The sequence below is a fragment of the Anarhichas minor genome, unplaced genomic scaffold (genome assembly GCF_050575085.1).
Source record: "Anarhichas minor isolate MPS153535 unplaced genomic scaffold, ASM5057508v1 ptg000024l, whole genome shotgun sequence".
Classification (NCBI taxonomy): Eukaryota; Metazoa; Chordata; class Actinopteri; order Perciformes; family Anarhichadidae; genus Anarhichas; species Anarhichas minor.
This window is the reverse complement of record NW_027466470.1, coordinates 7,979,563-8,007,437: the sequence shown is the minus strand read 5'-3', so window position 1 is coordinate 8,007,437 and position 27,875 is coordinate 7,979,563. Positions and strand designations below refer to the sequence as shown.

The 27,875-nt window shown below is 38.9% G+C and overlaps 4 protein-coding genes across 7 annotated transcripts; 1 reads left to right on the top strand and 3 right to left on the bottom strand.

Annotated features, from left to right (window-relative positions):
* Nucleotides 1-1,846: 1,846 nt before the first annotated feature.
* On the top strand, nucleotides 1,847-6,590 carry cib3 (calcium and integrin binding family member 3). 2 transcript variants are annotated; one of them, XM_076097168.1, is made up of 6 exons: nucleotides 1,847-1,897; nucleotides 2,789-2,823; nucleotides 3,185-3,296; nucleotides 3,757-3,904; nucleotides 6,241-6,436; nucleotides 6,569-6,590. In XM_076097168.1, exons 1-6 carry the CDS (start codon nucleotides 1,847-1,849, stop codon nucleotides 6,588-6,590), a joined length of 564 nt encoding a protein of 187 aa, XP_075953283.1. The 2 variants fall into 2 exon arrangements, with proteins under 2 accessions (XP_075953283.1, XP_075953285.1); XM_076097170.1 differs by lacking the exons at nucleotides 2,789-2,823; nucleotides 3,185-3,296.
* A 618-nt stretch (nucleotides 6,591-7,208) lies between these two features.
* Nucleotides 7,209-12,528, bottom strand: LOC142955913 (ras-related protein Rab-8A). The gene is made up of 8 exons (XM_076097166.1): nucleotides 12,345-12,528; nucleotides 11,676-11,736; nucleotides 11,087-11,147; nucleotides 10,902-10,979; nucleotides 10,700-10,789; nucleotides 10,481-10,546; nucleotides 10,335-10,385; nucleotides 7,209-10,080 (listed from the first exon to the last, which is right to left on the bottom strand). Exons 1-8 carry the CDS (start codon nucleotides 12,466-12,468, stop codon nucleotides 9,991-9,993), a joined length of 621 nt encoding a protein of 206 aa, XP_075953281.1. The 5' UTR covers nucleotides 12,469-12,528; the 3' UTR covers nucleotides 7,209-9,990.
* Nucleotides 12,529-12,780: 252 nt separating this feature from the next.
* On the bottom strand, nucleotides 12,781-18,021 carry LOC142955914 (ras-related protein Rab-8A-like). Its single transcript, XM_076097167.1, has 8 exons — nucleotides 17,840-18,021; nucleotides 16,846-16,906; nucleotides 16,390-16,450; nucleotides 16,205-16,282; nucleotides 16,003-16,092; nucleotides 15,348-15,413; nucleotides 15,202-15,252; nucleotides 12,781-13,631 (listed from the first exon to the last, which is right to left on the bottom strand). The coding sequence occupies exons 1-8, from the start codon at nucleotides 17,961-17,963 to the stop codon at nucleotides 13,542-13,544; spliced, it is 621 nt and encodes a 206-aa protein (XP_075953282.1). The 5' UTR covers nucleotides 17,964-18,021; the 3' UTR covers nucleotides 12,781-13,541.
* Nucleotides 18,022-18,893: 872 nt separating this feature from the next.
* Nucleotides 18,894-27,817, bottom strand: LOC142955912 (tropomyosin alpha-4 chain-like). 3 transcript variants are annotated; one of them, XM_076097163.1, is made up of 9 exons: nucleotides 27,704-27,817; nucleotides 25,379-25,504; nucleotides 21,606-21,739; nucleotides 20,897-21,014; nucleotides 20,736-20,806; nucleotides 20,541-20,616; nucleotides 20,081-20,143; nucleotides 19,932-20,001; nucleotides 18,894-19,241 (listed from the first exon to the last, which is right to left on the bottom strand). In XM_076097163.1, exons 1-9 carry the CDS (start codon nucleotides 27,815-27,817, stop codon nucleotides 19,159-19,161), a joined length of 855 nt encoding a protein of 284 aa, XP_075953278.1. In that variant the 3' UTR covers nucleotides 18,894-19,158. The 3 variants fall into 3 exon arrangements, with proteins under 3 accessions (XP_075953278.1, XP_075953280.1, XP_075953279.1); XM_076097164.1 differs by lacking the exon at nucleotides 18,894-19,241 and adding an exon at nucleotides 19,634-19,716; XM_076097165.1 differs by lacking the exons at nucleotides 25,379-25,504; nucleotides 27,704-27,817 and adding an exon at nucleotides 22,911-23,388.
* Nucleotides 27,818-27,875: the final 58 nt, after the last annotated feature.

Below are 27,875 nucleotides of genomic sequence, written 5' to 3'. Positions count from 1 at the left end.
GAGTTATTCGATGTCTTTAAACAGGGTTACACTATTTGCTCAAATGTTTGACTCGTCAGTGTGGATCTATGCAAATCAATAACACTTCAGGACATAGCATCCCTGTAAGATAATCTTTCAGGAATACAGTCAGTGAGTCAAAACACCATATCAGTGAGATGTGATCGGTTTAGTAATGCAGCGTATCACATAAAGCAGTGGTGGATTTCAGAAATCTAAGACCTTTTGAATACCTCATACATTTCAATTAAATATCAGTTTCATGATCATCTACTCAAAATTATAATGGAAAACCAGTAGGGACAATATGGCCTGCAATTATTTATGATCATATCCCATGTTTAGTACTTCCCAGCAGTACATAAGAATAATTCCTAATCATATAATTAATTTAAGTAACTGTCCCAAAATGCCGCTACACAAATGACCTCTGGATAAGCAGCAGAAACATGGTAAGCTGTAGTGAATTTTTATTTATTTTGGGTGGTCCCTGTGGACGAAAGTGGCACAACAATCCCTTTAGAAAACCTCTCAATTTACTGCAGCAGGGTCTGACAGTCAGCTGTGCACAGTCCTGGTTCTGTTTCCCCCCCGTGCCTCTCTTCCCTCAAGCTACTAGCTAGCAGGAGTTACACCCAGTTGTCTGTTCTACAGGTCTGATGACTGAAATGCTGCAAAAACAGGATTGACTGCATGAAAACTTGGACTCATCCATTCACAAACCAACCTGCCCAACCACCCCACCTTGACTTTCAGTCTGGCTACTTATAGAATACACTACTTCCTGCATTGGAACTGAACAATGACATTAGACATTAGTTGTAGAGTGCCCTGACTAAACAACACCACGTGATTTTCCAGCAAAAAAAATGCAAGCTGATTTGTCATGAAACCTTTCTTTGTGTCATTTAAACCACTTGTTCTACCCTAAGGTCTTCCTTGTTGCTCAATGAGCATGCAATTATTCTCTAGTTCTTTAAACTAAGCGTATTAAAGCCAAACGCCTTATCATCACTGTTTTATTATTGTTACTATTTGGAATCGTATTATTATCATCATTCTTATTTGAACCATCTTATCTTGTATCTTTTCTTTGATTGTATTGTTTTAACACCGAATTGATTTCATCTAACTCTGTAAATGTTTTTAATTTCTCTGTACAGCATCTTGAACCTACCTCCGAGTATGAAACATGCTTTATAAATAGAGCTGCCTTGGCTTTGCCTACAAGCACAACAGAGTGAGGTGATGGTGGAATACATGCAATAGTCATGTAGTGCATGTTCGGCTATTTAAAAATATAAATGCAGGATAAAAAAGAAAAGTTAGATTTCGGTGCCTCAAGTCATACTTGTAAATTAAATCATTTTTTAAATTTAGTTTTAGGTCAGATATGTAACTGACCTTAAACTGAAAGGGGAAATGCATTAAATATTTGGATAAATATCCAATAACGGAGTTCTTAGCTGAAATAAAACTTGTCTCCCATCAAAAAGTCTATTTGCCCACGACAAAACCCTGTCTCTAAAGAGTGTAACCCGAGCTGTGACCGAGGCGTTGGCCATAGAGTGGCACTAAAGGGGGGTTGATACCACTTGGCATGATGCTGGACGACAGCCCCTATTCATTGTCAAAGGGTCTGCTATTCACAAAGGAGAAAACGATGAAATGCTGCCATTATAATGGGGACCAAAGGGCCCGATGGCAGCCCGACACCTGATCTCCTCTTTGGCTCTGGCTTCCTTTTGTCCCAGTATTTCATATCTGACATATCCACACACCCTAAAAAAAGCACTTGATGCTGGAGCAGCGATGGACCTGAGGCTCGGTGTTTGCGGGCTCAGACATGGGGAATAAACAGACCATCTTTACAGCAGAGCAGCTAGATGCCTATCAGGTTGGTGTCAATCCTGTTTCTTTCTGAATGAGGCGATTAGCCTCACTCACTTTAAATGGTGCTTCTCTTATCAACGCGAGCTGATAAGTAAACAACGTTAATACACTTGTCAGACTTCACGACGCAACCTCCAACCCAGCTGTTGAGAAAAGTCTGTCTTCCGACATTGTACAATCAACACTTAGTCAATGATAGGATGCATATAATTCATTGGATATTTCTAATCAAGTGTTAAAGAGTTATTTGTATAACAGATATGTTTGCATATAAAACCAGTGGTGGAATTTAACTCAGGACATTTACTCTACTTAATTACCTGACTGGAGTTTCTATTTAAGTATTATTTTGAGGCCCTTGTACTAGTATTGTAAGTATTTGCATTTGAGGCTACTTTGTAACTCTACATTTTATAGAAATGTTTATAGAAATTAGCTTGTGAGCTTTACCTCACTACAGTCATTTCATAGCTATACAGTAGTTATTACTACTACTACTACTACCACTACTACCACTACCACTAATACAAATAATATGATCATGCACAAAAAAAAGATACAAATATGTGATGCATTATTATAGATGAAACTACTCAAAAGTAAACTAGCTATCTAAATGCGTACACGTTAGTGCAGCAATAACTATACATTCTGCATAATGAGTACTTTTGATACTTTAAGTACTTTAAGTGTTGTCAATATTTCTTGAGTAACATTTTAAATGCATGACTTTTAATTCACCTGAAAAGTACTTTTATAGTTTGGTATCGCTACTGTTACTTATGTAAATATCTTCTTCCAACTTGTGTCAAACAAGTGATTTAGAACACTTGAACAGCTGCATCCTGCTGTTCTTTGCAATAACTTGACTTTCCCGCCCTGATTGTATTCGCAGGACTGTACATATTTTACAAGAAAAGAAATTCTCAGGTGAGCAAATTATTTCACGGATATCAGAATGGTACAACATCTTATTATATCGGAGTCATTGCTGGTGTGACACGGCTGCATTTTGCTCCGTTCTGCACAATACTACTCTGTAACTTTAAACTACAGTATCAGGAAGCCTGTCCTACTGTGGGGCAGGCTACCATTGAGATCACATGGTATTTCAAATCATGCTTTCAGAACTTTACAGCACTGAAACTTTTTTCAGTGTTGACCACAATATAGAGAAATACACAGCATGGGAGTTTGTATCTAAAGTTTTCTTAATGACGAATACACAACTATATAATATAGAAGATATTTTGTAATATAATAATAATCATTTTTTTTAAACCTTCCCTAGACTGTTCGACCGCTATCGGGATCTGGCACCGCAGCTCGTTCCCCTCGACTACACCAGCCAGCCAGATGTGAAGTTACCATATGAGCTGATTGGCAGCATGCCAGAGCTGAAGGTAGACCCACTGGTCCACTGGTCCACGCACACCCTGCAGACCCGCTCTCTCCCTGTGTTCCCAATCCATAATTAATAGCCAACTAATCGACAGAATTCTTTGAAACGTTATACGTTACCCGACTCCTTTAAACTTGAAGGATGCTGGTGAGTCCCTCAGGGCACACTTGTTGGAAATGGATAAATTATATGCCTCTTTACACAATGACAGCAAGGTAAACAGGTGTGTTAACATGCTGATCTCTGATATGTTCTGAGAAACTTTCCCCTCGCGGTCATTCACTAATCAAAATTTTAGAGCTTAGTTGAATTCTCATTAGAAAGACAAAACAAATGAAAATCGAACAAGAACATGCGATGTGAATTGAACAAAAACACACAATCACGAGCACAGGAAACAAGCACCAGTTCATAGTTCTGTAGGATTAACCGCTAGGAGGACTTGTGTCCCCTCTGTTCAGGACAACCCATTTCGTCAGAGGATCGCTGAGGTTTTCTCTGAGGACGGAGAAGGAAACATGACACTGGACGACTTCTTGGACATGTTTTCGGTTCTGAGTGAGATGGCGCCGCGCGACATCAAGGCCTACTACGCTTTCAAAATTTATGGTAAACTATATGAGGAAGTGGTACAATTACAATTTATGAAAATCATATCAAGAAGTTCCAGTTCTCATAATTCCGGTTGGGATTTGTTGTTTGGGGTCCCACAGATCCCAATGCTGTTTATGTACAAATTATAATAACTGAAATGAACCCTCTTTTTTCCCCTTTGAATGCCACCGTACTTTTCTTCTGATCATTTAAAACCCAATATGTAGAAAAGTATTGAGTAGCTTCCCTTTGCTACAAACTGAGCTTAAAAATCTGATAAAGGTGACAAAATGCAGAAATGAACATAAAGCATTGATATAGGATCGCCTTGGTAGCCGGATGGTTACCGCACATGAAAAGTAGCTGCAGCACCCCTGGTTCAACTCCACCCAGGAGAAAATTATTTAAAAAAACAAACAAAAAATAAAATATTGATACTTCACCTAATAAGGACTTATTTCATGTTTTGTGTCCGGGTTTCACCCACTTTTCAAAAATAACAAATCATTGTGACCCAATTCACAATAGGCCTTATCTATAAACCGCGAGAAGAGCGAATTTGTGCATGAACGAACTTTGTTTACCATCACTACTGGCATTTCCACAACACCTTATATTATCTGGAGAAAGTAAACAAGCCATTTCAAAGAGATATAAATTACAACTCCATGTTATGCATGTGTGACTGAAAACATATACACTTGTTTAATAATATATAAATGAGACAAAATAAATGCATTTAGGCAGAGTTAACAGGCCATTTCATTTTTTAAATGTCTTCTCACCAGTTAAGCAAACAGAATGCCGCTATAGGCTTTCATCTGATATTTAATGTTATTAGTAGGTTACAATTATCAGAAGAATACAAACATTAAGGCTGCCTCAAGTGGCTCAAAGGTGTCCGGCAGATAAACAAGAAATTCTGCAAAATTATTTGGTGGCCCTAATACAATTTGCTGCGACCCAGTCTTTGCATATTATTGTTTTATATGAATATATATATATATATATATATATATGAATATATATATATATGAATATATATATATATATATATATATATATATATGAATATATATATATATATATATATATATATATATGAATATATATATATATGAATATATATATATATATATATATATATATATATATATGAATATATATATATATATATATATATATATATATATATATATATGAATATATATATATATATATATATATATATATGAATATATATATATATATATATATATATATATATATATGAATATATATATATATATATATATGAATATATATATATATATATATATGAATATATATATATATATATATATGAATATATATATATATATATATATATATATATATATATATGAAACTGAAATAATGCACCTTTAAGGAATCATGTTTATAAATAATTATAATAATATAAAGAAAGTCTTTAGGTATCAAGATGATAAAACAAGTAAAGTAGTTTTCTTGCTGTCAAAGAGGGCCCGGAGCCCCATAAAGGGCAACATAAAGCACCCTGATACCAAAACAGGCCTCACCTTTGTGCAACAAATTCATTCAATCGCTTGTATACATTTTAACTATGAAACAGGTTCAATAACAGTAGATAAAACATGGATATCTTTTTAATTTTAATATGGTACAAGCATATGAAAAGCGATCACGGTGAAAGGTTTTGGAGCTGTAAGCATGATGGACGGTGCATGGAATGTCATGAATGATTAACCAGCCCCGTCATAGAGGCAGAGAGCTCGTCAAAGGACAGTTTGTCCTCAGCACTCGAGTCCCCCCTAATTAACAAACGCTGAAAGATGAAGAAGTTACGTACACATCGTCGCCATGGGTCAAGGAAACCTTTCATTCATTATTCAAACCAAAAGAGGGCGAAACAAAAACATGGAAGTTGACATACTGTAAAAGCATGGTCCCATTGCCTCAGATACCTATTTGCCCCTGAAGGACTGGATGTGTTGGGTAAACATATATATATTCAGTCAGTGCTGCAAGTACGGATCAAGATATTCCTGTAACATGATACCAACATTGCAGTTTCTACCTTGACAATAAAACTATGGGAGTTTATGCTTTTATTTGGAGGGAAAAGTCTAATTTCAATACACTGAATATTGTCACAAAATATCAGCTGCATCTGTATGTAACCCTAATTATTGATTAATCTGTTTATTAAATTGTTTTGTCTAACCAAATTAGTCCCAAACCCCAAGATATTTAGTTAAATATTATCGAGTACAAAGACAATAATCAAAATTGTTGCTCAACTAATGATCGAGCAAATATTTCATATCTCCTTCTTTTCCATTTTTCGGAAGATTTCAACAATGACGACTTCATCTGCAAGTCAGACCTGGAGAAGACGCTGAACAAACTGACTCGCAGCGAGCTGACAGAGGACGAGGTGAGGATGGTGTGTGAGAAGGTAATAGACGAGGCTGACCTGGACAACGACGGACGTCTGTCACTGGAGGACTTCCAGCAAATGATCGTTCGAGCTCCAGACTTCCTCAGGTAGGCCAACGGTTACAACCATTACAAGCAATACAGAAAAATACATGATACATAATGTGCATTTACCTACTTACATGTTTTTAACAGGGACTTCTAATGAGGAAATCAATCTATTCTTATTTCTGTTCACAGCACCTTCCACATAAGGATCTAAATAAATGAAGCAACCATGTGCATTTGAATATCACCCAAGGACGGACTTATAATATGGCAGAACATCTGGAAAATGGGGGAATGATGACGTCACCCATAAAATCAACGATCGCATCTCGTCAATAACTACATTTTTCTCCTTCTTTGGAAAGACAAACATTCTGATCTTCAGAGATAATCTGATTTTGACATTTAGTATCCAGAGTAAATACTTAGAGACTTGTCTCGTCTTTAACGGCGGCCATTGCTGTAAACACGTTGGATTTGTATGAACATACTGAGCCCACATCTGATTTTTCCTTTTATCATCGCAGCTGCAGAAGTAACACCGGTCACAGTGTCACTGCAGCAGGTCTATCATCACAAGGACGCAGCAACCAACCCATCAAGACAAGGCTCATTAGTTATGACCATCGACAGTAGATTTGCGTTTTGTATCAGAGGGGGTTCAGTTACAGCAGACTATAAAAGCAGAATATTCCAGTGGGTCATAGCGGGCCAATAAAAAGGAGAGCCATTTGTCATTAAAGCAGTCGAGCTCCATTGTGGCAGCATGGGGTCAACTGACAGTAGAGTTTCCTCTGACAGCCAGCCGATAGGGACAGTGAATAGAGGAAGCAACTTTTATAATCGTATTTTATTAAATCAAAAGTACACATACCTACAAATTGTAGATACATTTTCATATGGGTTTAGAAAGTACAGTACAATTTAAGTAGATGCCTTTTTTTCAATGTGATATTTACAATGTATTTTTCACTTCCTTTTTTTTTTTTTTCAAAATGTATTTTATTTTTCTCCCTGTGTACTTCACAATCGATGGAATGAAAATATGGCTGTAAAAAGGGATGTACAGTATATTATTAAAGGATATGATGTAAAAAAACAAAATCAAAGTATCATATCAGCTGAAAGTGATGCCGTTTGAGTCCCACAAAAAGGTCTGCTCTCTACGTTTATGACTTAAAGCTACAGTATCACTTGAATGAGACAACAGCACTATCTCCACCGTCTCTTCCTACTTAATCTTCCGTCATGATCAATTCCGCTGGCATCGTTGTAGCAATGCCATTTCTACAGAGGCCCGTGTTTGACTCAGTGAATGACACAAACAAAACAAAAAGCCCATACATTCAACTGTATAGGTCTACAAGTATGGCTGAAAGTTACATCACACAAATATGCACAGGTCCAAGATTCACAATGCATAGCTCGCCTATGACAGAACTGAGTATTAGCAGTTAAGACAAATGGCCATGGTAGTCACGAGGTCCCGAATTATTGGATATTGTAAAAAAAATAAAAGGAAAGTGCAGGCAAGCAAAAGCAAATCCTCCCTCGATATTGTGCATATAGGAGTTTGATTTTCAGAATAGTAACAAATGGAGGAAGGATTCACGAGGAACAGATCGAGACTCAACATCAATGTTAAATAGTGGGTACATGTTTGGATCGCTGTGGCTCACGCTGTTAATAAAACACTGATGGAAATTCAGATGGCCACCGATAGTGCATACTGTGCCACTGGTGCCACCTAGCTGTCAAACTAAAAGGGCCACAATCAAACAACAGACGCACGAGAAAGTGTACAATAATACTAACGGGCCATCTTTCAGCGTCAGACGAGCCAGCGTTCATGTAATAAGTCAAGAAACTGTTAAACTAGAATGTTGCAGGGCAGTAGCATAGAAACAAAGGCTCGCTAATTCTTCTTTCTTTTATAAATATATATTAGTACGTTAGGGCAATGTTTTTCAGTGAACTAATACCAGGACAGTGGATCACTAGTAGTGAAATAGCCAAAGAGATCAAGTAATTTATAAGTAGGTGTAATAAAAAAAAAAAAACAAGAGTAGAAATTAGGCCCATTATATGAGATTCAAAACGTTTCTTTAACTAAGTAATTGTATTGTTGTATTGCAAAACTATCACTTGGCACACAGACTACATACAAAACACGAGTTACTGGTAAAGTGCAAGGAGAGCTGCATGGCTAGCAGGAGGAGGGGCTTACAGTGAGACACTTCTAGAGTGATTTTAATTGCTGATGAAATAACCGGAGACATCATTTAGCTCGACTGTGAATCAGAGCTGCAACAAAACCTTCCGAGTCAAATTAAAGGAAACACTTTAAATTATTTTGATCAGCTATTTAAGTCAATTTTCAAACAAAAACACCAAACATTCGCTAGTTCCAGCTACTCAAATGTGATGATTTGCTGCTTGTTTTTGTTTTATGTGATAGTAAACTGAATATTTGGGGGATTCGGACTGAAAACAAAATGACACATTTGAAGACGTCACATTGAGCTTTAGGAAACTTTAACAGCCATTCTTTTTTTTTTTACGATTTTCTGATGTTGTATAAGAATATATAAGAATAATTATTAAATGCACAATTACACAATTACAAAATGTTAGATTATTTATATTGTACTGTTGTGCACATCCTAATAGTTTCCAAATTGTGTACTAACATATGGGTCACGATGCAGTGTTTGCACATTTTCACGCCACAGTGTACAATACTTTCCAGCAGGAAACTACACCAGAGAAAGCCTCAGCAGGAGAACGTCACCTCACCAATGTTCTGCTGATAATTTGACAGCAGAAATGTATCTACAGAGGCAGAAATCTGAATTGTATTTTTAGGTTTTGTGTTGCCAAACTGCCTTGAAGGCTTTAGCAGAAAGGGTAAAATGAGTTGGAGGCACTGTGTTATGATCAGGACAAGATGAAACAGACATTTTAAGTCACATCGAATGATTGTCAAGGACTACTTGCAAATCAATGAGCAGAACTCAAATGGAAAACCTTTCAATCCAATTCCTCTGATCTTTGACTGCCTGATGAGTGATTTGATTCACAACTCCTAAAATGAAAGCATGTGCAACTCTGTTTCACTAGAGTTCAAGCCTATCAGTCTCTGGTTGACATTTACCACTTAAAAATGGAAAGGGCACTAATAAAAATAGATCTCAATCTCACATTTGTATTCGCAATCCCAAAACCTTGACAATAATTGAATGGTTTCTCATCCCCGGTTGTGCTACCGGCTGTGTGAAATATGAGTGTGTAGAACAAAGAGACTAACGCCAGAAGTAAGAGCCTGTCTTTTGTGTGATGAAGAACATCTGGACAATGCTCCTGGTGGAGTCCTCTATCAGTAAAGCACTCCGACACATGAAGCCAACAGATCTCCTTAAAATGGAAGAGATGCACCACTGGAAGTTTTCAGAAGAGGAAGAGAGGAGGGGGAAGTCCTTCGCTTACTGGGAATATAATGGCTCGTGTGGACTGGGAGGACAGGCCGTGGATGGGAAGAAAGAAGGAAGTGCTAAGAGCAAGCACAGTCCATTTATGTCCAGCCAGCTGGCAGCCAGTACCGAAGACCTCGGTCCTCAGAGAAGGCTACAGCGGAAGAAGCTGGTCTTTTTCTGAGGCTCTGAGATCTTGACTCCATGACTGCTGCCCTGCGCCGTGTTGCCCTCCTGCAAAATGACAAACGAACAGGTCAATGCTGTCACGTAGAACTGCTGGCTCAGCAGCTGCTCTCATATGGTTCAGCAACGTCCTCTACAGGAATCCTCATGTGCTTCTCAACAACCAGAGGCGCACTGCTATCGATAGGGAACGTTTTGTTTTACATAATAGGATATTCAAAGAGAAGCTGACAAAATAATAATTACATTTATCAATTTCTCACATTGCAAAGAACTAAGATGTATAATCAATGACTTCTTACCAATTTTGTGTCCATTTTTGATTTGATGTCTCTGGCAAGTGTCAAAAATGCCTGTAAACCAGAATAAATACACACGTTGTCACATTGATGACGTGTGATCTCTTATTATAGGGCAGATTATAACTCAAGGAAGAATGGCTTCTTACATTTTCCACATTGATGTTGGCCTTTGCACTGGTCTCCATGAACTTTATTCCATACTCCAATGCGAGCTGAAAGAAAATGGAAGAAAAACTTTACATTTTATCAAGTCTGTTGACATGTTTTACTATATCATACACATCTAATATAGTGCAATGTTTTTATTTATTATCAAGTATAACCCAGTGACAATGTATTACTTTAACTTAAACCAAGCTTCTCACCTTCTCGCCCCTGTCTTTGGACACCTGCCGCTTGTCGTTGATGTCACACTTGTTGCCGAGGACCATCTTCTCAACATCTGATGATGCATGCTGGATCAAGAGAAGAACAATTAAATAAAAACAACACTCTACATGGTGCCATTTGGATATTTGAAAAAGTAGCAAGCAAAAACAAAGAGGGTCTATTTGAGCCATTAAATACCTCCTCTATGTTCCTAATCCAGTTCTTGATATTCTCAAAAGACTTCTCGTTGGTGATGTCGTAGACAAGCATGATGCCCTGTAAAGAAAATCAAATGTGTTGACAATAATAGAGCTCAAGATCTGTGGTTTCACAGTAGAATGGATTTGTATTACATTTGTTTGACAACACTTGGAGACACTCACCATTGCTCCTCTGTAGTAGGCTGTTGTGATTGTTCGGAAGCGCTCCTGACCGGCCGTATCCCTGAAAAACACCAGAATTGTGACATCTCATATATCAGAAAGATCAGGAAAAATATGAAACGCCTTTAAGACTAATATTGGGATATATCATTTGGAAAAGTTAAAAACAATATGTCACTGCAGTTAGGTATGCTAGCTATGTATTAAGAAGGTTGGTTTATCTTAAATGGACTTTTTCCAACACGCCAGTATTGCAGGAAGATAAGAGGCTTTGGTATATTAGCTAGGGGTCAATGTAGAGATTGGCATTAGATTGATGACTTTTGAAGGCTGTGATTGTGTCACTGAAGAGAGAAACTGTTAATAAAGGGTGAAATCAATTCTGCTAAAATTACAATAATGAACGTGTAGATTAAATTCTAAAACAACGGAACAATCTTTACTTCCCATTTTAAGAGCGTTAAGGCACCCTATTCTACATCTGTAAGGACACTTAGGTTAAGTGTGAGTCATCCTTTCTTTATTAGCCACACACTGCTAGCATGTCAGACGTTCTGAGTTAAAAGGAATTACATTTTTATAAACTTACCATATCTGTAGCTTTATCTTCTTGCCGTCAAGCTCTATTGTCCTAATCTTGAAATCAATGCCTGGAGGGATAAAGAAGGATCGTGCACGTCAATCATAACGTTAACTTGCTAGCTTACTGTAGCAACCTGTCAAACATTAGTCGACACTACTGTGGACAAAAATGACACTTGTGGACCAAAAAAAACGGCAGCTCGGCTTCTTGTCATACATACGGCAGTAATACGTGCATTTAAGAACAACAGAGCTGGTATCATGCTTAAATTAACCAGTTACGACGGGTTATAAGTCAGGCTTTCCGGTTTCATACCAGAATATAGACGGCACCTAATGGCTACTGCTAGAGCTAACAGTTACTTAGCTAACCGCAAATGTTACCGCTAGCTGGAAGGGGAGCCACCCGGCATGAATATATAATACAAACGTTGGTACTCATACATTTGTCTTCTTCAAAACACACGGGTTACAATGTTTCCCCTTGTCATCTCGTATTAATGAGTTACTTATATGTATGACATTAAAATGAAGTACAGGCTCTTTGACAAAGAGAAACTAACGTTACTTCAACCCTTAACCGTTCCAGTAAGTAGACGGAGCCACTGAGACAGCTCTTTGGCGTGTTGTAAACAGACAGAAATACAGTTCAACGTCACGTCACCAAAAACCGTACCTATAGTTGAGATAAACGTCGAGTTGAAGGCGTCTTCTGAAAACCTGAAGAGGACACAGGTCTTCCCGACACCAGAGTCGCCGATTAACAGTAATTTAAACAAATAGTCGTATGTCTTCGCCATACTTGATATTATTGCGGAAATCCCGCCCGGCGGAACAGCGAACTGGATGTACAGAATGTAGGCGACACGCCCCCTGCTGGCTGTTTATATCTCACTGGGACCAGTAGGCGTTTACTCACTTCACCAACTGCAGCCTTCAGCCTTCATTTCATACATTCACCACAGTTCACTACAGTAACACTGCAGATACACTTACAGTTCAATATCTTTTTATTATCACACTTACACACATGGGTCATTTTTGACCCATGTGTGTAAACTTGATGTAAAAATACAAAAACTCTTTTAGTTCAAAAATGAAGACAGAGAAAATGAAAATAATGATTTATGGTAATCAAAAACAAGATATTTAATGAATACTTTGTGATATCAAATGATTCAATTAATAGATTTTAAAAGATATAGCAAAGAAACACAGCCGTGCATGAAATAACATAAAATGAATACGGGTCATTTTGGACCCATGTTGTGCCTTAGAAGGGTAGTGATACAAACATGTGTTTTATTCAAAAAGTACGAAAGGACAAATGAAAATAAGAATTTGTGATGATCAAGAACTAGTTAATTGAGGAATTCCTGGAATTCTGAATGATGAAATAAATTTATTGCAAAGATATTTACAATTAAAACTCCGTCGGGTCACTTTTGACCCATGTTGTGTATCAAAGGGTTAAGTATACTTTCTAGGTACTTGTACTTATATAGAGTATTTTCATTTATGTCACTTCACTCTTGTGCTTACCAGTGACATCCTAAATGTTCTTCTTTTTACTCCACTACACTTATTATGCAGCTATAGTGATCTATTATGCAGATTCATATTTTACTTGCAAAACACATTTTCAATTTATAAACATGAAGACAACAGATCTCCTTAAAATGGAAGAGATGCACCACTGGAAGTTTTCAGAAGAGGAAGAGAGGAGGGGGAAGTCCTTCGCTTACTGGGAATATAATGGCTCTTGTGGACTGGGAGGACAGGCCGTGGATGGGAAGAAAGAAGGAAGTGCTAAGAGCAAGCACAGTCCATTTATGTCCAGCCAGCTGGCAGCCAGTACCGAAGACCTCGGTCCTCACAGAAGGCTACAGCGGAACAAGCTGGTCTTTTCCTGAGGCTCTGAGATCTTGACTCCATGACTGCTGCCCTGCGGCGTGTTGCCCTCCTGCAAAATGACAAATGAACAGGTCAATGCTGTCACGTAGAACTGCTGGCTCAGCTCTCGGAACTATAAAATGGTGCTCATGGGGACTCTTTTAGGCTGAACACCCTGGAGAGGAGACACAGGAGGTACACCCCAAGTCTCTTAGGGTGCATCCCCGTTTCCCTCACTTGGGTACTTTCCTTGCGTCTTAGTCCCTCCCACCAGGGATGCATGGAGGAAACCATGCAAGGAGAGAGGAACTAGGAAATATGTTTTCAGAGAAAAGAGAAGTCCTTTCCTCAGTTGAGTCACGTGAAGCAACGTCTGTATCTGGTGACTGCGGTCGCTGACTCACAGCTGGATCAGCAGTCGGCTTTAACAGCTGGAGAGACTTTTGATAAGTTTGTGTCTGTTCATATGATCACTGTACTTAATAATAGTAACTAATACTACTAATAACTAATAAAGACACAGTAATCATCACTGTAGAGGTGTTTTCTCTCTGGATACTGTTACCTTTTTAACAAACTGTGTCCTGTTTATGAGCGCAGGACCGATTTCTACCGATGGAATGCGTCTGTACGTTTTGAAATTCAGATTGTGACGTCATTATTAATTAACCCAAAATATGATTGTGGTTTCTCTTGAATACTGGAATTAATTTATTGGGCTCCATGTTTCAGGTTACATTTAAATGATATAACTCATCAAACAGACACTCAGGAATGATCCGCCTCACGTGACTGAATGGAATGATGATGAATGATGTAAAAAGTGTTTCTTCTCTCAGCTCTCTGACTTTAATTGTTTCCATAATAAACGTTATTGAGGGAAATATGTGATTATTAAAAGACAAATCTTTCTAATAAATGAAGAAAGTTGTTTGTGGTCCTTTTGCTGTTCAGTCTATAATGAACATCTATTTAAACCAGATGTTGAATCAGAGAACTAATCAAATATAGAGCTTGAGTTTAATCTGCGATCCGTCTTCACGGTTTACATGTTGAAAAAAATCTCATCAGTCCGATCAGCTGCAGCGTCCAATCACATAACAGATGAACAATGAGGGGGCGTGTCGGCCGTTAAAACACTTCCTGGAAGCCTGTTCTCATGAGTCCTCCCTCGTGGCTCCTCGGACATCTCTCCTCGATCCTCCGAGCTAAATAAGAGCTTTGGGACGGCCGTCAATATGGCGGCGCAGAACAACTTCCGGTTCAAGCGAGGATCGAGGAAATGACAAATAAGAGACTTGGGATGTACCCACAGCAGAGGTAAGTGATTTGAATAATGTTATTTAACAGCACTATTAAACAACAGGTTATACTCAATCCTTTTGGTAAAGATAACCAAACTAATAATATGTTTGTATCTACAGGCCCGACCTTCAATAACTATACCTGAGCAGTACAGTACAATAAAACACTCAACCCTTAGTGTGAGTCTCTTATTTCCTTGAAACAGTCCACAAATGCTTGTAATGGAAAGGGTCTTCATTACAAGAATATTTAAGGAGATGCTGAAAAATTAATTATTACATTTATCAATTTCTCACATTGCAAAGAACTAAGATGTATAATCAATGACTTCTTACCAATTTTGTGTCCATTTTTGATTTGATGTCTCTGGCAAGTGTCAAAAATGCCTGTAAACCAGAATAAATACACACGTTGTCACATTGATGATGTGTGATCTCTTATTATAGGGCAGATTATAACTCAAGGAAGAATGGCTTCTTACATTTTCCACATTGATGTTGTCCTTTGCACTGATCTCCATGAACTTTATTCCATACTCCAATGCGAGCTGAAAGAAAATGGAAGAAAAACTTTACATTTTACCAAGTGTAGTGACTTTAACAAATATCCATTTTAAAGCCACTGGAGGGCGAACGGGAGAACTTGTTTGGACGAGTGTTCCACAAACATTTCAATGTCCAATGCGCTGTCTTTCTTTAGATCCGTTGATCCTTTTATTCAAATACATATTGGCACCGTAACAGAATACAGGATACTTTAGACTAGAGGATAGTATAAGCCCTTGAAACTAGCTCACATGCCGGCTGACACGCTACATTGACACGGCAAGTTGACACGGTCAAAAACTGTTAGCTTCCCGTCCACACACACACCTGATCCTCATTACCAGGCACTTACATATATGCACATTTAGGTTAATGTGCCACCCACTGTTCAATGTCAGAACTGCATGTGTACACACCCCATGTTTCCCTCAAAGACATAAGAAAACAACAAAACCACATTATGGCTCCAACACCAAGTCTGTTGACATGTTTTACTATATCATATACATCTAATATAGTGCAATGTTTTTATTTATTATCAAGTATAACCCAGTGACAATGTATTACTTTAACTTAAACCAAGCTTCTCACCTTCTCGCCCCTGTCTTTGGACACCTGCCGCTTGTCGTTGATTTCACACTTGTTGCCGAGGACCATCTTCTCAACATCTGATGATGCATGCTGGATCAAGAGAAGAACAATTAAATAAAAACAACACTCTACATGGTGCCATTTGGATATTTGAAAAAGTAGCAAGCAAAAACAAAGAGGGTCTATTTGAGCCATTAAATACCTCCTCTATGTTCCTAATCCAGTCTTTGATATTCTCAAAAGAATCCTCGTTGGCGATGTCGTAGACAAGCATGATGCCCTGTAAAGAAAATCAAATGTGTTGACAATAATAGAGCTCAAGATCTGTGGTTTCACAGTAGAGTGGATTTGTATTACATTTGTTTGACAACACTTGGAGACACTCACCGTTGCTCCTCTGTAGTAGGCTGTTGTGATTGTTCGGAAGCGCTCCTGACCGGCCGTATCCCTGAAAAACACCAGAATTGTGACATCTATATATCAGAAAGTATCATCAAGGGTATCATATATCAGAAAAAATATGAAACGCCTTTAAGACCAATATTGGGATAACTTTTGGAAAAGTTAAAAACACTATGTCACTGCAGTTAAGTATGCCAGCTATGTATTAAGACGGGTGAAATCAATTCTGTTAAAATTACAATAATGAACGTGTAGATTCAATTCTGAAAAAGTTGAACAATCTTTACGGCCGATAATTCACATTTTAAGAGCGTTAATGATCTGTAGGCACCCTATTCTACATCTGTAAGGACACTTATGTTAAGTGTGAGTCATCCTTTCTTTATTAGCCACACACTGCTAGCATGTCGTTCTGAGTTAAAGGAATTTTTATAAACTTACCATATCTGTAGCTTTATCTTCTTGCCGTCAAGCTCAATTGTCCTTATCTTGAAATCAACGCCTGGAGGGATAAAGAAGGATCGTGCACGTCAATCATAACGTTAACTTGCTAGCTTACTGTAGCAACCTGTCAAACATTAGTCGACACTACTGTGATACAAAAATGACACTTCTGGACTAAGAAAAACGGCAGCTCGGCTTCTCGTCATTGCATAAGTACATTTCAAGACCTACTACAAATTCAATTCACAGGTCCACTCTTACTCAACTCGTCAATCTTCATCCTCCTAAATTACTGACTAGCAGAGGTCAATTTTCAATAAGATTTAGGGGAACCAAATTATGGAGTGACTTTTCCCACCTAACAAAAAAATGTCAAAAGGTGCCTAAAAGAAAATCTAATTGCTGTTTTGTAATAGTTTTTGTATGTATTAGTGTTCATGTCTTTCTTGTTTTAGCTGTTATATTACATGTATAGTTGTTTCACTCATAGGGACTTGCATTACCATTGCTTAGGAGTTACTGCAGGTGTATAAACCAACATCCCTGAACAAACACAAGCCCATGCTTACTCTCACATGCTCGCACACACTCGACACAATTACATTATTTTTTCTTTTCTTTTCTTTCTTTCTTTTTTTTTCTGTTGTTTGTAATGTCTTGTGCATATTTCATTTTATGTTGTTTGTAATTTTGTAAAATTGTCATATTATATAGGTGGAGGCTTCAAATAAGCCCAGTTGGCTTTTGCCTCTTCCTGCACTGTGATATTCATTTATCTCTGTTATGTTTGTTTATTTTTAATTTTATTGTTTGAATTGTGCAACATAAATAAATGAAGTACAGGCTCTTTATTAATGACAAAGAGAAACTAACGTTACTTCCACCCTTAACCGTGGCACTCCAGTAAGTAGACGGAGCCACTGAGACAGCTCTTTGGCGTGTTGTAAACAGACAGAAATACAGTTCAACGTCACGTCACCAAAAACCGTACCAAGAGTTGCGGTAAACGTCGAGTTGAAGGCGTCATCTGAAAACCTGAAGAGGACACAGGTCTTCCCGACACCAGAGTCGCCGATTAACAGTAATTTAAACAAATAGTCGTATGTCTTCGCCATACTTGATATTATTGCGGAAATCCCGCCCGGCGGAACAGCGAACTGGATGTACAGAATGTAGGCGACACGCCCCCTGCTGGCTGTTTATATCTCACTGGGACCAGAAGGCGTTTACTCACTTTACCAACTGCAGCCTTCAGTACTCAAATGGCATAGTCTACTTGAGTATACTTTCATAGAGTATTTTCATCTATGCTACTTCACTCTTGTGCTTACCAGTGACATACTAAATGTTCTTCTTTTTACTCCACTACACTTATTATGCAGCTGTAGTGATCTATTATGCAGATTCATATTTTACTTGCAAAACACATTTTCAATTTTATAAAATATGATGCATTACAAGATAAGATAAAATGCTGCATACATAATATATTTATACAATGGCATACAATAATACTCTGAAGCAGGCCATTTTAGATTAGCCTACTTCTACTTTTGATATTTTGTGTATTTTATTCATGATAATCCTTCTTGGCTTTTACTTAAAAATTGGGACTGCAGTACTTTGTGGTATTCAATTTTAGAAGGCCGTCACTATTTTTGGCAAAAAATCTCAACACTAGGTCCATTTTAGTTGCCGTTTTCGGAGTTTTCAATCACATCGCATGGCCTTCTTCAGTCGATGAAGTTGCACAGTTGCCATGGAGAGAGTTTAATTATTATTTAGTACTTATTACTCTTGTGTGTGGCGCTTGTGTGAAACAATGTCAGAATCAGTGACATTGTTGTTGTGGGACCTGCAGCTGAGCCATATCTCCAGTTTTGTATTTGACGATTCCTCTGTCTTAGCAGAGCACAAAGAAAACACTGTGCATGTTAGCACATGTAAACTGAAGGGAGAGGTAGTTTATGGCTCCGTGTTGAAATTGCCAGAAGGACACACACGCAGAACTGTGCGTACATAAACAGTCTACACAACACATAAAACTCACTTCATCATCAGTTTTATTTGCGCTCAGAATTCGGTCTATAACACAATTTCCAGCACCGAAACTGATAAGCATATGGACCCAAACCCATTTTTAAAAAAAAGGAAAAGAAACAAAAAGAACCATAAATATATAAAAGGGGTACATGTGTTTTAACATCCAGGATTAAGAGTGCAAATTACAGAGAATGGATAGCATGTAGAAAATATCTTTTGCAAAACAAGTGTTTGCTTTTTTATTTGCTTGACGTTCTTCTTGGCATTTTACAAGCTATTCAGCTCCTGCAGTGTTTGGTCCAGGACTTGATTCATTTCTACGTTTTGCTCCTTTTCTTTCGATAGGTTCTCTGCAATAAAAAGTAACAACAGATATGAAATGCAATGGCTTTGTCAGTGAACAGATTATTGATCATATAAGAGCAATGGGTGATCTATTAATATATGGTTAGAGCAGAAATACCAAAGGAAACACTTGTGTACAATACGTTAACCTACAAATTTGACCTTTTCATAACGGCCAAAAAAATATTTAAACTATTGCAGCTTCAGAGTGATGAAAAGCAGGCAGAACTCAAATGACAGAAGACAGAATAAAAGAGATAAATATCTTTATTGAGCTTTAGTTTAACGCAAAAGGAGCAAGGGGCAGTGAGCGCAAAGGGGGAGAAAAAGAAAAGACAAAGTGCTTTCAATCGGACGAGGGGAGACAAAGGGAAAGTAGAAACATCATGAGCAAGGTTTACAAGGTGTTCATATCATTGAGGGCAAGATCCAGCTCCTCGCTGATAGCCTTGTATTTCAGCTTCTGAGTGTACAGTTCGTCTGCAGGTTCAAAGGGCATAGAGAGGGAGCAGGTGGAGGAGGTTCAGAGGAGAAGGCAGAATTGTGCAGACCATGATGGGAAATCAGGAGGAAAAAGAGAAATCAAAGATTAAGAATAAGAAGATTAAGAACGTTAAAGTTTGGAACAAAGGTTGAGTATAGAAAGAGTGCATCACTGAAGGATTGAAAAGAAAAAGGATTCAAATAAAGTGTACCTTCTAAGTCATCTACGGTCTTTTCCAGTTTAGCCACTGTCCTCTCTGCGAATTCAGCGCGGGTTTCCGCCTTTGAAGAGACAACACACATGTTAACCATCCCGACACGGCTTTCCTCAGAGAATAGAGTATAGTAGGCATGAACTTACCTCCTTAAGTCTGTCAGCCAGGACTTTAACCTCCTCCTCATATTTGTCTTCTTTCTCAGAGTACTATAGAGAGACAGAGATATAATAGGTGACGAAAGTTATCACACAGCCAAAACAATAAATATAGCAATCTTATCATAAGGGAACATTCTTCATTCTGCCTTTTTGTGCTCGATATCTAATATGTCGTAAACATCATCGATATAAATGTTACCGGTACATGACATTTGTCTCTTTTTTTCAGAATGTCAGATGAGAGTTCTACAGTTCTGAAGCTCATTGTGAACAGAATATGGATATGTAGGCAGCTGAACTGATGGGTAACACTTCCTCAGCTTTATAAAATGTGATAATACATCAAGATGCTCTGCTGGGTGGTCGCACTGAGCCACTCCGTTGATTGTGAATGTGTGAAGTTGTTTTAAAAAGGTCAAACTGCTGAGAGATTAACAACACTTACCTTATCAGACTGAGCCTCTAGCGACTTCAGGTTGTTGGTGACGTTCTTCAGCTCTTCTTCCAGGTCAGCACACTTGCTGTATGAATAGAGGAAACACATTTGCATTTTCTGAACATGTCGGATGTTGACCTGTTATCTGATAACAACTGAATGGCATCTGCAAGCATTCATATAACTTCTTCAATTTGTGCTTACAGTTCTGCAATTTCTGCCTTCTCTTCTGCTCTCTCCAGATCACCCTCGATGATTACCAGTTTACGGGCAACCTGATATCAAAAAAAGATGTTAAATCACAGTTAAGCAAAAATGTATCTGAAAACCGAAAGTCAGCTGAAATGTGATCTCAGTGCCCGTACATCCTCGTATTTGCGGTCCGCCTCCTCAGCGATGTCTTTCGCTTGCTTGAGTTGCAGCTCCTGGATCTCCATCTTCTCCTCATCTTTCATTGCTCTGTTCTCAGTCACCTTCATGCCTCTGAAGATCAGAAAAGACAGACGGCCTTTAGTTGAACACAAATTGACTTCCTCTGACTACATGTTCATGCGTTTGTGGTTTCGAGTATCAACATTATTCGGATGCTTGGAGTCTGTTCTGCACCTCATGCTGGCATGCAAATGAGCTCACTGGACATACTAAACTGACAAAAAACAACAGACTTGACAGAAGAAGAAAAAACAAACAGGCTCTTGTCCTGTACTTTTTTTTGTATCTGTGTATATTTTAAATTTAATTTATATTAATAGTTTAGCTTCCTTATATTTTGCTCTAATTTGATATTTTTTGTATCTTTATCTGGTCTGTTTCTTGTGCATCTAACACCCAATTTCACTCTTGGGAGATCCTATTTCATTGCATCTTATATTTCCAGAACTAATAGCTCGGCCACCTTGTCCACAACTAAAATGTATCGCCTACTCATCCCATGAGGCTTTACGTCACTGCTCCAAAACATATGAAAACATGGGCAATTTTTGGGACACTCAAAGCCATGAGGTGATCATTTTCCAACCTTGCAGCTGATGGTGTGTCTAGTACATTATGACTGAGGCACGTGTGGATCCTCACCTTTCACTCTCATCTGCAGCCTTCTCAGCCTCCTCCAGTTTCTGCAGGGCTGTGGCCAGTCGCTCCTGAGCGCGGTCCAGCTCCTCCTCCACCAGCTGGATCCTGCGGTTCAAAGATGAGACATCGCCCTCCGCCTACAGCGACACACATACACAGAGAGAAAGAGAGGTCAGAGGTCAGCCAGGAAACAAGCTGCTGCCACAAGAGGAAGGATACTGTTGAGGATGGCCAAAGCTGCACATTGGAAACTAGCCATGTAGATTATATTAGTTTTGAGTGTATTGTCTTAATAGTACTGCAGTACTGAAGGTCTGAATATTATGAGCTGTATTTCGATGGTTATTTAATTATGCATATTTGTTCTTTGGAACCGATCGCAATACTTTCTAGGTCTGAATATAACCCCATTTTGTTTTTTCCAATAAATCAGATTTCTTCCGCGTAAATCAGTTTCACTCACAACAACCATTGTTCGTTCTGGACTTTGCAGCTTGACCAGACTCTTTGAAAACTGCTGATGCAGAGAGCAACAAGAGTGGCAGAGTTAACCCTGTCCTATCCGAAGTGGCACAGCTGGTCTGACTGTTTGTAATGTTCAGCCATTTATGTTTGAGGGGACAACAGATTGCTTCTTCTGGGCCCGTTTCCTGTGGGACCGATATCGCAGATAACCGCCTCTGCTCTCTTCTTCCTGTGCAGAGACTGAGGAGGTGGAGGAGGGTTTACAGTCAGCTCCTCATTTCAGATATGTGTCAAAAGCTATTCAGGTAAAAAGCTCATAAGGCGAGCAGAACAAAGATTACTGGAAACAAACCATTTAGGTGGTTTTTTTGACATCATTTTGGTGAAAATTCCAACTTTTATAAACGTCATAAAACTGCCACACCTTAATATTAAAACAACAACCACGCTGGCGGTTGATGCAATAGCTGTCGACGGCTCTCGTTGCAATTGTAGGTGTTTGAGAGGATCTAGGGCGGGTTTCAGTTAGATAACGCAGTCGAACAAAAGTCTGAGAAGGAATGTCGCTACCATGATGCCCCAACTTCCCATACACCTCTTAAACCACCACATCGACACATTACAAGATTAAATCGACACATTTACTATCGGGATACGCAGGAAACGTTTGGAATTCTTACAGGAGTGTTATGAGAGTACCGTCGTCGCTACCTGCGGTCCAACACTGACAGTCTGCATGTAAATTATTTGCAATATGCAGTAAACATGTTCAACTGGTATGAGAGCAGTACATATAAAGTAAATAAATGCGACTTAAGTTGGATACATTATTCATTATCTCACTTTTTCATGCTGTTCCCGTTCAGTGTCCAACTCCCTTTGTACCGCCAGTGCACGGTCTTCTGCCTCATCAACTTGCAGCTGGAGGGATTGGATTTTCTTCCTCACCACCTCCATAACCTCGATTACTTTGTTTTCTCAACAAACAAAAAAAAAAAGGAGCCCCGGACAATGTAGCGGTCTAGATCGACTTGCTGTGTCCTTACAAGTTATTGATTTGCGTAAAAGTCGTAGGCTCCGATGGAAAACTTTGTAATCTCGGGCAGGAAGTCACGGACGTGTAGGGTTGGGATGGGGAAAGAAAAAAAAAAAAGGGGTTGGGAGTTTTCAGGAAATTTATGGCGAGATCCTCCAATCCTGTGAGGAAGCCTGTCTCAGATGACATCACAGGATTTAGGAGGGGAAGGCGCTGCTCGTTTCCTCCACAAAAGAGGTGTGTGAAGTCAGTGCGCGAGTCTCTATTGTGGACTTATATGGCAAATATAAGGTGTTGCTCAGGCTACGTGTTTCTGCTCCGATTAGAAGGAGGGAGGGCACAGCGATCAAGAGAGGAAGTTGCCTCATCTGATTCAGAGCTATGAATCATATCCAACGTGAATCACAACACACGGATATGAGTGTGCGTGTAGGTGCGTGTGCGTGAGGGAGAAAAGACAAGACAAGTTCAAGCTTGAGTGGGTGGAGGAGAGAGACGCGAGTTGTAAAATTGTTGTTGAGTTGTAGAAATCAAAGGTCCAAAGATTGACTCCTGGAAGGGTGAGGAGGCAGGGTCAGTGGTGGGCCGGTTATAATGCTGCTCTACGGGGGTTGTTGACCTGCAAGCAGCTTGGAATGTAAATGGGTTTGTTTGCAGACATGGCCCGCAGCCATCGGGTGGCGACACATTCCTTCAGCGCCCCCTTCGGTCACCTCCTCCTCTTCCTTACTTTTTAGTGCAAAACACGGATTTATTTTCTCTGTCCGTCCTTGTATGACATGCATGTGTATTATAAGCACCGTGAAATGCAGTAGAAGAAGAAGTAGTGGTGGACAGACAGACAATAAGCAGACCAGCGGGCATCCGATGGGTCACCTGAGACAGAAATAATTAGCATTCTTGTAGTCTGACCTTTAACCCTGGGGTTACTGCTTTCACTCGTTTTAGATTCACTGTGAAGGCTACTTTTATTTGATGCAATGTATTCAATTGTTTCAACTGAAACATAAATTGATCATCCGAAAATTCATCATTCAACTATTTTGACAATGGATGAATCATTTTACTCATTTTTCAACCGAAATGCCAAACATTTGCTGGTTCCAGTTTCTCAGCTGTGAGAATTTTTTGCTTTTTACATAAAATATATATTTTATGTAAACGTAAACAGAATATCTTTGGGTTTTGGACTGCTGATAAGACAAAAGAAAATCTTATTGTTGCTCCTAGTTAATGCATCATCCTGCAAATGTGAAAAACTAGATGGTAAAAGAAGGTAATCGTTACGCGTCTCTGATAAAACCACATTAGAAAAGTATTTCCAGTGTTATATCAATAATATTGGACACAATTGCCCAAAAAAGCAAACAAGTCTGTTTGTCACCATATTGTTTTTTCTGAACCTGTTGCTTTAGATCCAATACAACATTTAATCAGATATCGTCTCGTTAAGGTAACTGAGATATTGTTGTTAAAGAAAGATCATGCTAAATAGATGCTCTTTGAAGGCAAAGGATTATTCACCATTGTTGCTGATAAGGAATGTAGTGTAAGGGCCGGACAGAGCAGAGTGTCATATCTCTGCCCCCCAAAAAAGGCCAGAGCATTGATTTCATTAGACACTGCAGTATGGAGTTCTCTGTTTGCTTAAGCAGCATTCCTGGGATTCCTGGTCGGCTACAGGCCGACCAAGTTGTGTCTGTGCTTGAGAAAAGGCTCTTACAGACCTCACAAAGACACCCACAACTCAGTGATTCTCTATGTTCTCTATTCTCTATGAACACTATGTGGGGTAGAAGATAATTAGTAGTTTTGTGTAAATTGTTTCCAACATACATACTGTAGTACAAGGCAAACCTTTGGTGTGACTTGACTGTATTTTTTCCCTTTGTTTTGTTGAAATCATAGAAGCCAAGGGACTTGAAGATTGTGCTCTTTGTTACAAATAAACAAATAACTTTTAAAGCAGTTTTTGATTATTATATTTTCTGAGCGTCACTCTGCTGCTAGTTTCATTACTCAAACAACAACCAAACTATTAAGGCGAGTCCAGACATGGCCTTTTTTAGGGAGTGTAAGCAGCGGAGGCAACACAGAAAAGAACATCTGTCTGCAAATTCTTTTTATTGGTCTTTTTCCAATCCTGGAGTGATATTTAGTATAGCCTGTCTGAAAGAGTGGTAATCAATATGTTATAAAACTGAAACTCATAAGTTGTGGCGTTCCACTGCAATGTGGATAATGTGTTTCAGATGGCGTCGTGGTTTTAACTCACATCTGTGGCCTTCTTCTCCGACAGTTCCAGTTTCTCCTGAGCATCCTTCAAGGCCTCCGAGTACTTGTCAAGCTCATCCTCTGTTCCCTTCAGCTTCTTCTGCATAGCGAGCAGCTCATCCTCCAGCTGAAGGAAGGCAAACGTGACAGAGAGTCAGGAAGGATACAGCAAAACCAAACCAAGTAAGTCTGAATAAAACACTTCTTTGTACAATCCAGGATTGCTTTGATGTAATGACTGGAAGGGAGTGCTCATTCGTTGACATTTTTAGATTAAAACCACTTAAGTAGATCTTTTCAATCCCCAGAAGCACTCTGATGTCAGGACATAACTAGTGCCAACCTCAGAAAGTTAGATGTCTCAAAACAAGACTAAAGGTCTAAAGCAATGACAGTGACTCTGTGGTGCTCTATGATAGCAGTGCTTTGAGCTAAATGCTAAAATCAGCATTCTAACATACTCACAAGGATGATGTTAACATGTTGATGTCCAGCAGGTATAATGTTTACAATGTTAACCATCTTTAATGTGTTGGCATACTAACATTTGCTAAATAGCAGTAAACAACAAGTACGGTTTAGGCTGATGGGAATGTCAGTTATCCAGGTATTTGGTCATAAACCAAATTATTGAACAAATTGACATTTTGGCCTGAGGATGGCCCTAACTGAAAAGTTAGAGGACCACCTATGACATCAGTATTCAACCTCTTGGAACCATGAATGTCTGAACACAATTTAATTGCAATCCAGCCTCATAGTTGTTTAAATATTTCATACCGTACCAACGTGTATCTATAATCTACAGAACCAGGGCTAATTCTTTGGGAGAGTAGTTCCAATGTAAAGGGTTTAGCATGAAGTCTGTGGATTATCAAGAGTATGCATTGCTTCTGAAAAGACGCATTGCTGCTGAGTTTTTAAAATGCTGTTGTAGTTTAGGTGAGCCGGTCCTTTTAATTGCTGCCGGAGACTGTTGTCTGTGATGTATGTTAAGATTGAGTATTGCTTTTGATATTCCGTCAGAATAACTGCACTCTGATGTTCGTGCCATCGCGCCAAGAATAGCAAAGAAAGCATCTCTTAGCACTGCTTGAATCAATGCCATCAAAAAAAAACGAAGGAACTCTGCATGGTCTTCTAGGATTTCATGCTGACTGCTCCTTGATGTGGAAGACATGATGGGGGTCCATATGTGCAGTGCCATAGACAACTGTTACTCCTTGGGTGTGATTAGGGCATTAGAGACCAGAGAGAAGATTCTTTCCACTTGCTTCAATGTAGATCCAGTTTTGTCTGTGCCTTTCCAACTCCCTGCTCTCCAGCATTCCTCTCCTACCGCCGTGATGACGACACCACGTCTCACTGGGCAATAAGTAGTAGTAGTTAAGTAGCCTCAAATGTCATATTACATCTCCAGATTCTTGTGTCAAGTGGTACACTATCATTAAGTTAGCCCTCGACATATCAAACTCTCTTAGGTTCTTGCACTGCAGCACCAAATATGAATGTGCAGGAATTTGTGAGGTTGCTGTTAATAAATTGCAGACTTAATTTCAGATAAGAATGCTGGCTAATGAAGTACTCCCCTGCTTAAGAGTCAGAGCAACAGCTGCTATAGATGGGTTGTTTAAACTCCTGAAGCACCACTTCTGGTGGCTTCAAGTAATCCCTCTGGTTCACTGTGGATGTGGATAGCAGTCGTCACTCTGCCATTCTGTTTGTGCGTCCCTGTGGACATCCTCCACCTTCGTCTGCCCACCAAGAGACAAGACTCAGGGGCTCAGTATCAGCTGCTCTCTGTAATTCAGCAATTTGGTGCTTTGGGAAATATTGACATTTTATGTTAAGCCCCTCTGCAGTCTGGACAAGTGGTTTGGTATTTATTCATTTAAGACCAGACCATAAAAAACAACAATATTTTAAACTTATATGTGAATAGCAAATTAATCACATTAGGCTGTTTTCACAAAATAATCAAAAATTGATATATATCATGATATGGAAAATGTACACAAAATTACGTATATGATAATCAAGTTATGGAGTACATCACAAAAAAAGTTCAATAACTAATTTAGTAACTTTTTAATTACAGTTTGCTTCGATGAATCAATTTGGACACTTATAACCATATCGTTGCAGTAGCTCTCTATACTTCTTGTATTTATTTCTTCAAGTACCCGGTGTGGGATCAATAAAGTTGATCTCATCTTGAAAGTCAATATATTATGATATCCAATTATTGCCCATCTAACAACAATGAGTGTTAAACAAGAGCACACATTGCTCTGCCAGTCCGTCACCTCCACCAGATTTGTCTCACCAGCTTGCATTTATCCTCCGCCGACTTCTTGTCGGACTCGGCCTGTTCTGCCCTGTCGATGGCGTTCTCCTTGTCCAACTTCAGCATCTGCATCTTCTTCTTGATGGCCTCCATGGTGACAGTTGTGTCTCAGTGTCTCGCAGGCTTCGGAGGAATAAAAAAAAGTTTTTTA

What these genes read in the sequence shown, in the direction of transcription:
- cib3 (XM_076097168.1), top strand. Translation starts at nt 1,847, where the DNA reads ATGGGGAATAAACAGACCATCTTTACAGCAGAGCAGCTAGATGCCTAT. An exon ending in ACAAGAAAAGAAATTCTCAG is followed by an intron (nt 2,824 to 3,184) that starts GTGAGCAAATTA and finishes AACCTTCCCTAG; the next exon opens with ACTGTTCGACCGCTATCGGG. An exon ending in CGAGCTCCAGACTTCCTCAG is followed by an intron (nt 6,437 to 6,568) that starts GTAGGCCAACGG and finishes TTCTGTTCACAG; the next exon opens with CACCTTCCACATAAGGATCT.
- LOC142955913 (XM_076097166.1), bottom strand. Translation starts at nt 12,468, where the DNA reads ATGGCGAAGACATACGACTATTTGTTTAAATTACTGTTAATCGGCGAC. An exon ending in GACGTTTATCTCAACTATAG is followed by an intron (nt 11,737 to 12,344) that starts GTACGGTTTTTG and finishes TTATCCCTCCAG; the next exon opens with GCATTGATTTCAAGATTAGG. An exon ending in GGATTAGGAACATAGAGGAG is followed by an intron (nt 10,790 to 10,901) that starts GTATTTAATGGC and finishes CTCTTGATCCAG; the next exon opens with CATGCATCATCAGATGTTGA.
- LOC142955914 (XM_076097167.1), bottom strand. Translation starts at nt 17,963, where the DNA reads ATGGCGAAGACATACGACTATTTGTTTAAATTACTGTTAATCGGCGAC. An exon ending in CCTACTACAGAGGAGCAACG is followed by an intron (nt 16,283 to 16,389) that starts GTGAGTGTCTCC and finishes TTTTCTTTACAG; the next exon opens with GGCATCATGCTTGTCTACGA. An exon ending in ACAACATCAATGTGGAAAAT is followed by an intron (nt 15,253 to 15,347) that starts GTAAGAAGCCAT and finishes TCTGGTTTACAG; the next exon opens with GCATTTTTGACACTTGCCAG.
- LOC142955912 (XM_076097163.1), bottom strand. Translation starts at nt 27,817, where the DNA reads ATGGAGGCCATCAAGAAGAAGATGCAGATGCTGAAGTTGGACAAGGAG. An exon ending in CGGAGGATAAATGCAAGCTG is followed by an intron (nt 25,505 to 27,703) that starts GTGAGACAAATC and finishes GCCTTCCTTCAG; the next exon opens with CTGGAGGATGAGCTGCTCGC. An exon ending in CGGAGAAGAAGGCCACAGAT is followed by an intron (nt 21,740 to 25,378) that starts GTGAGTTAAAAC and finishes GTGTCGCTGTAG; the next exon opens with GCGGAGGGCGATGTCTCATC.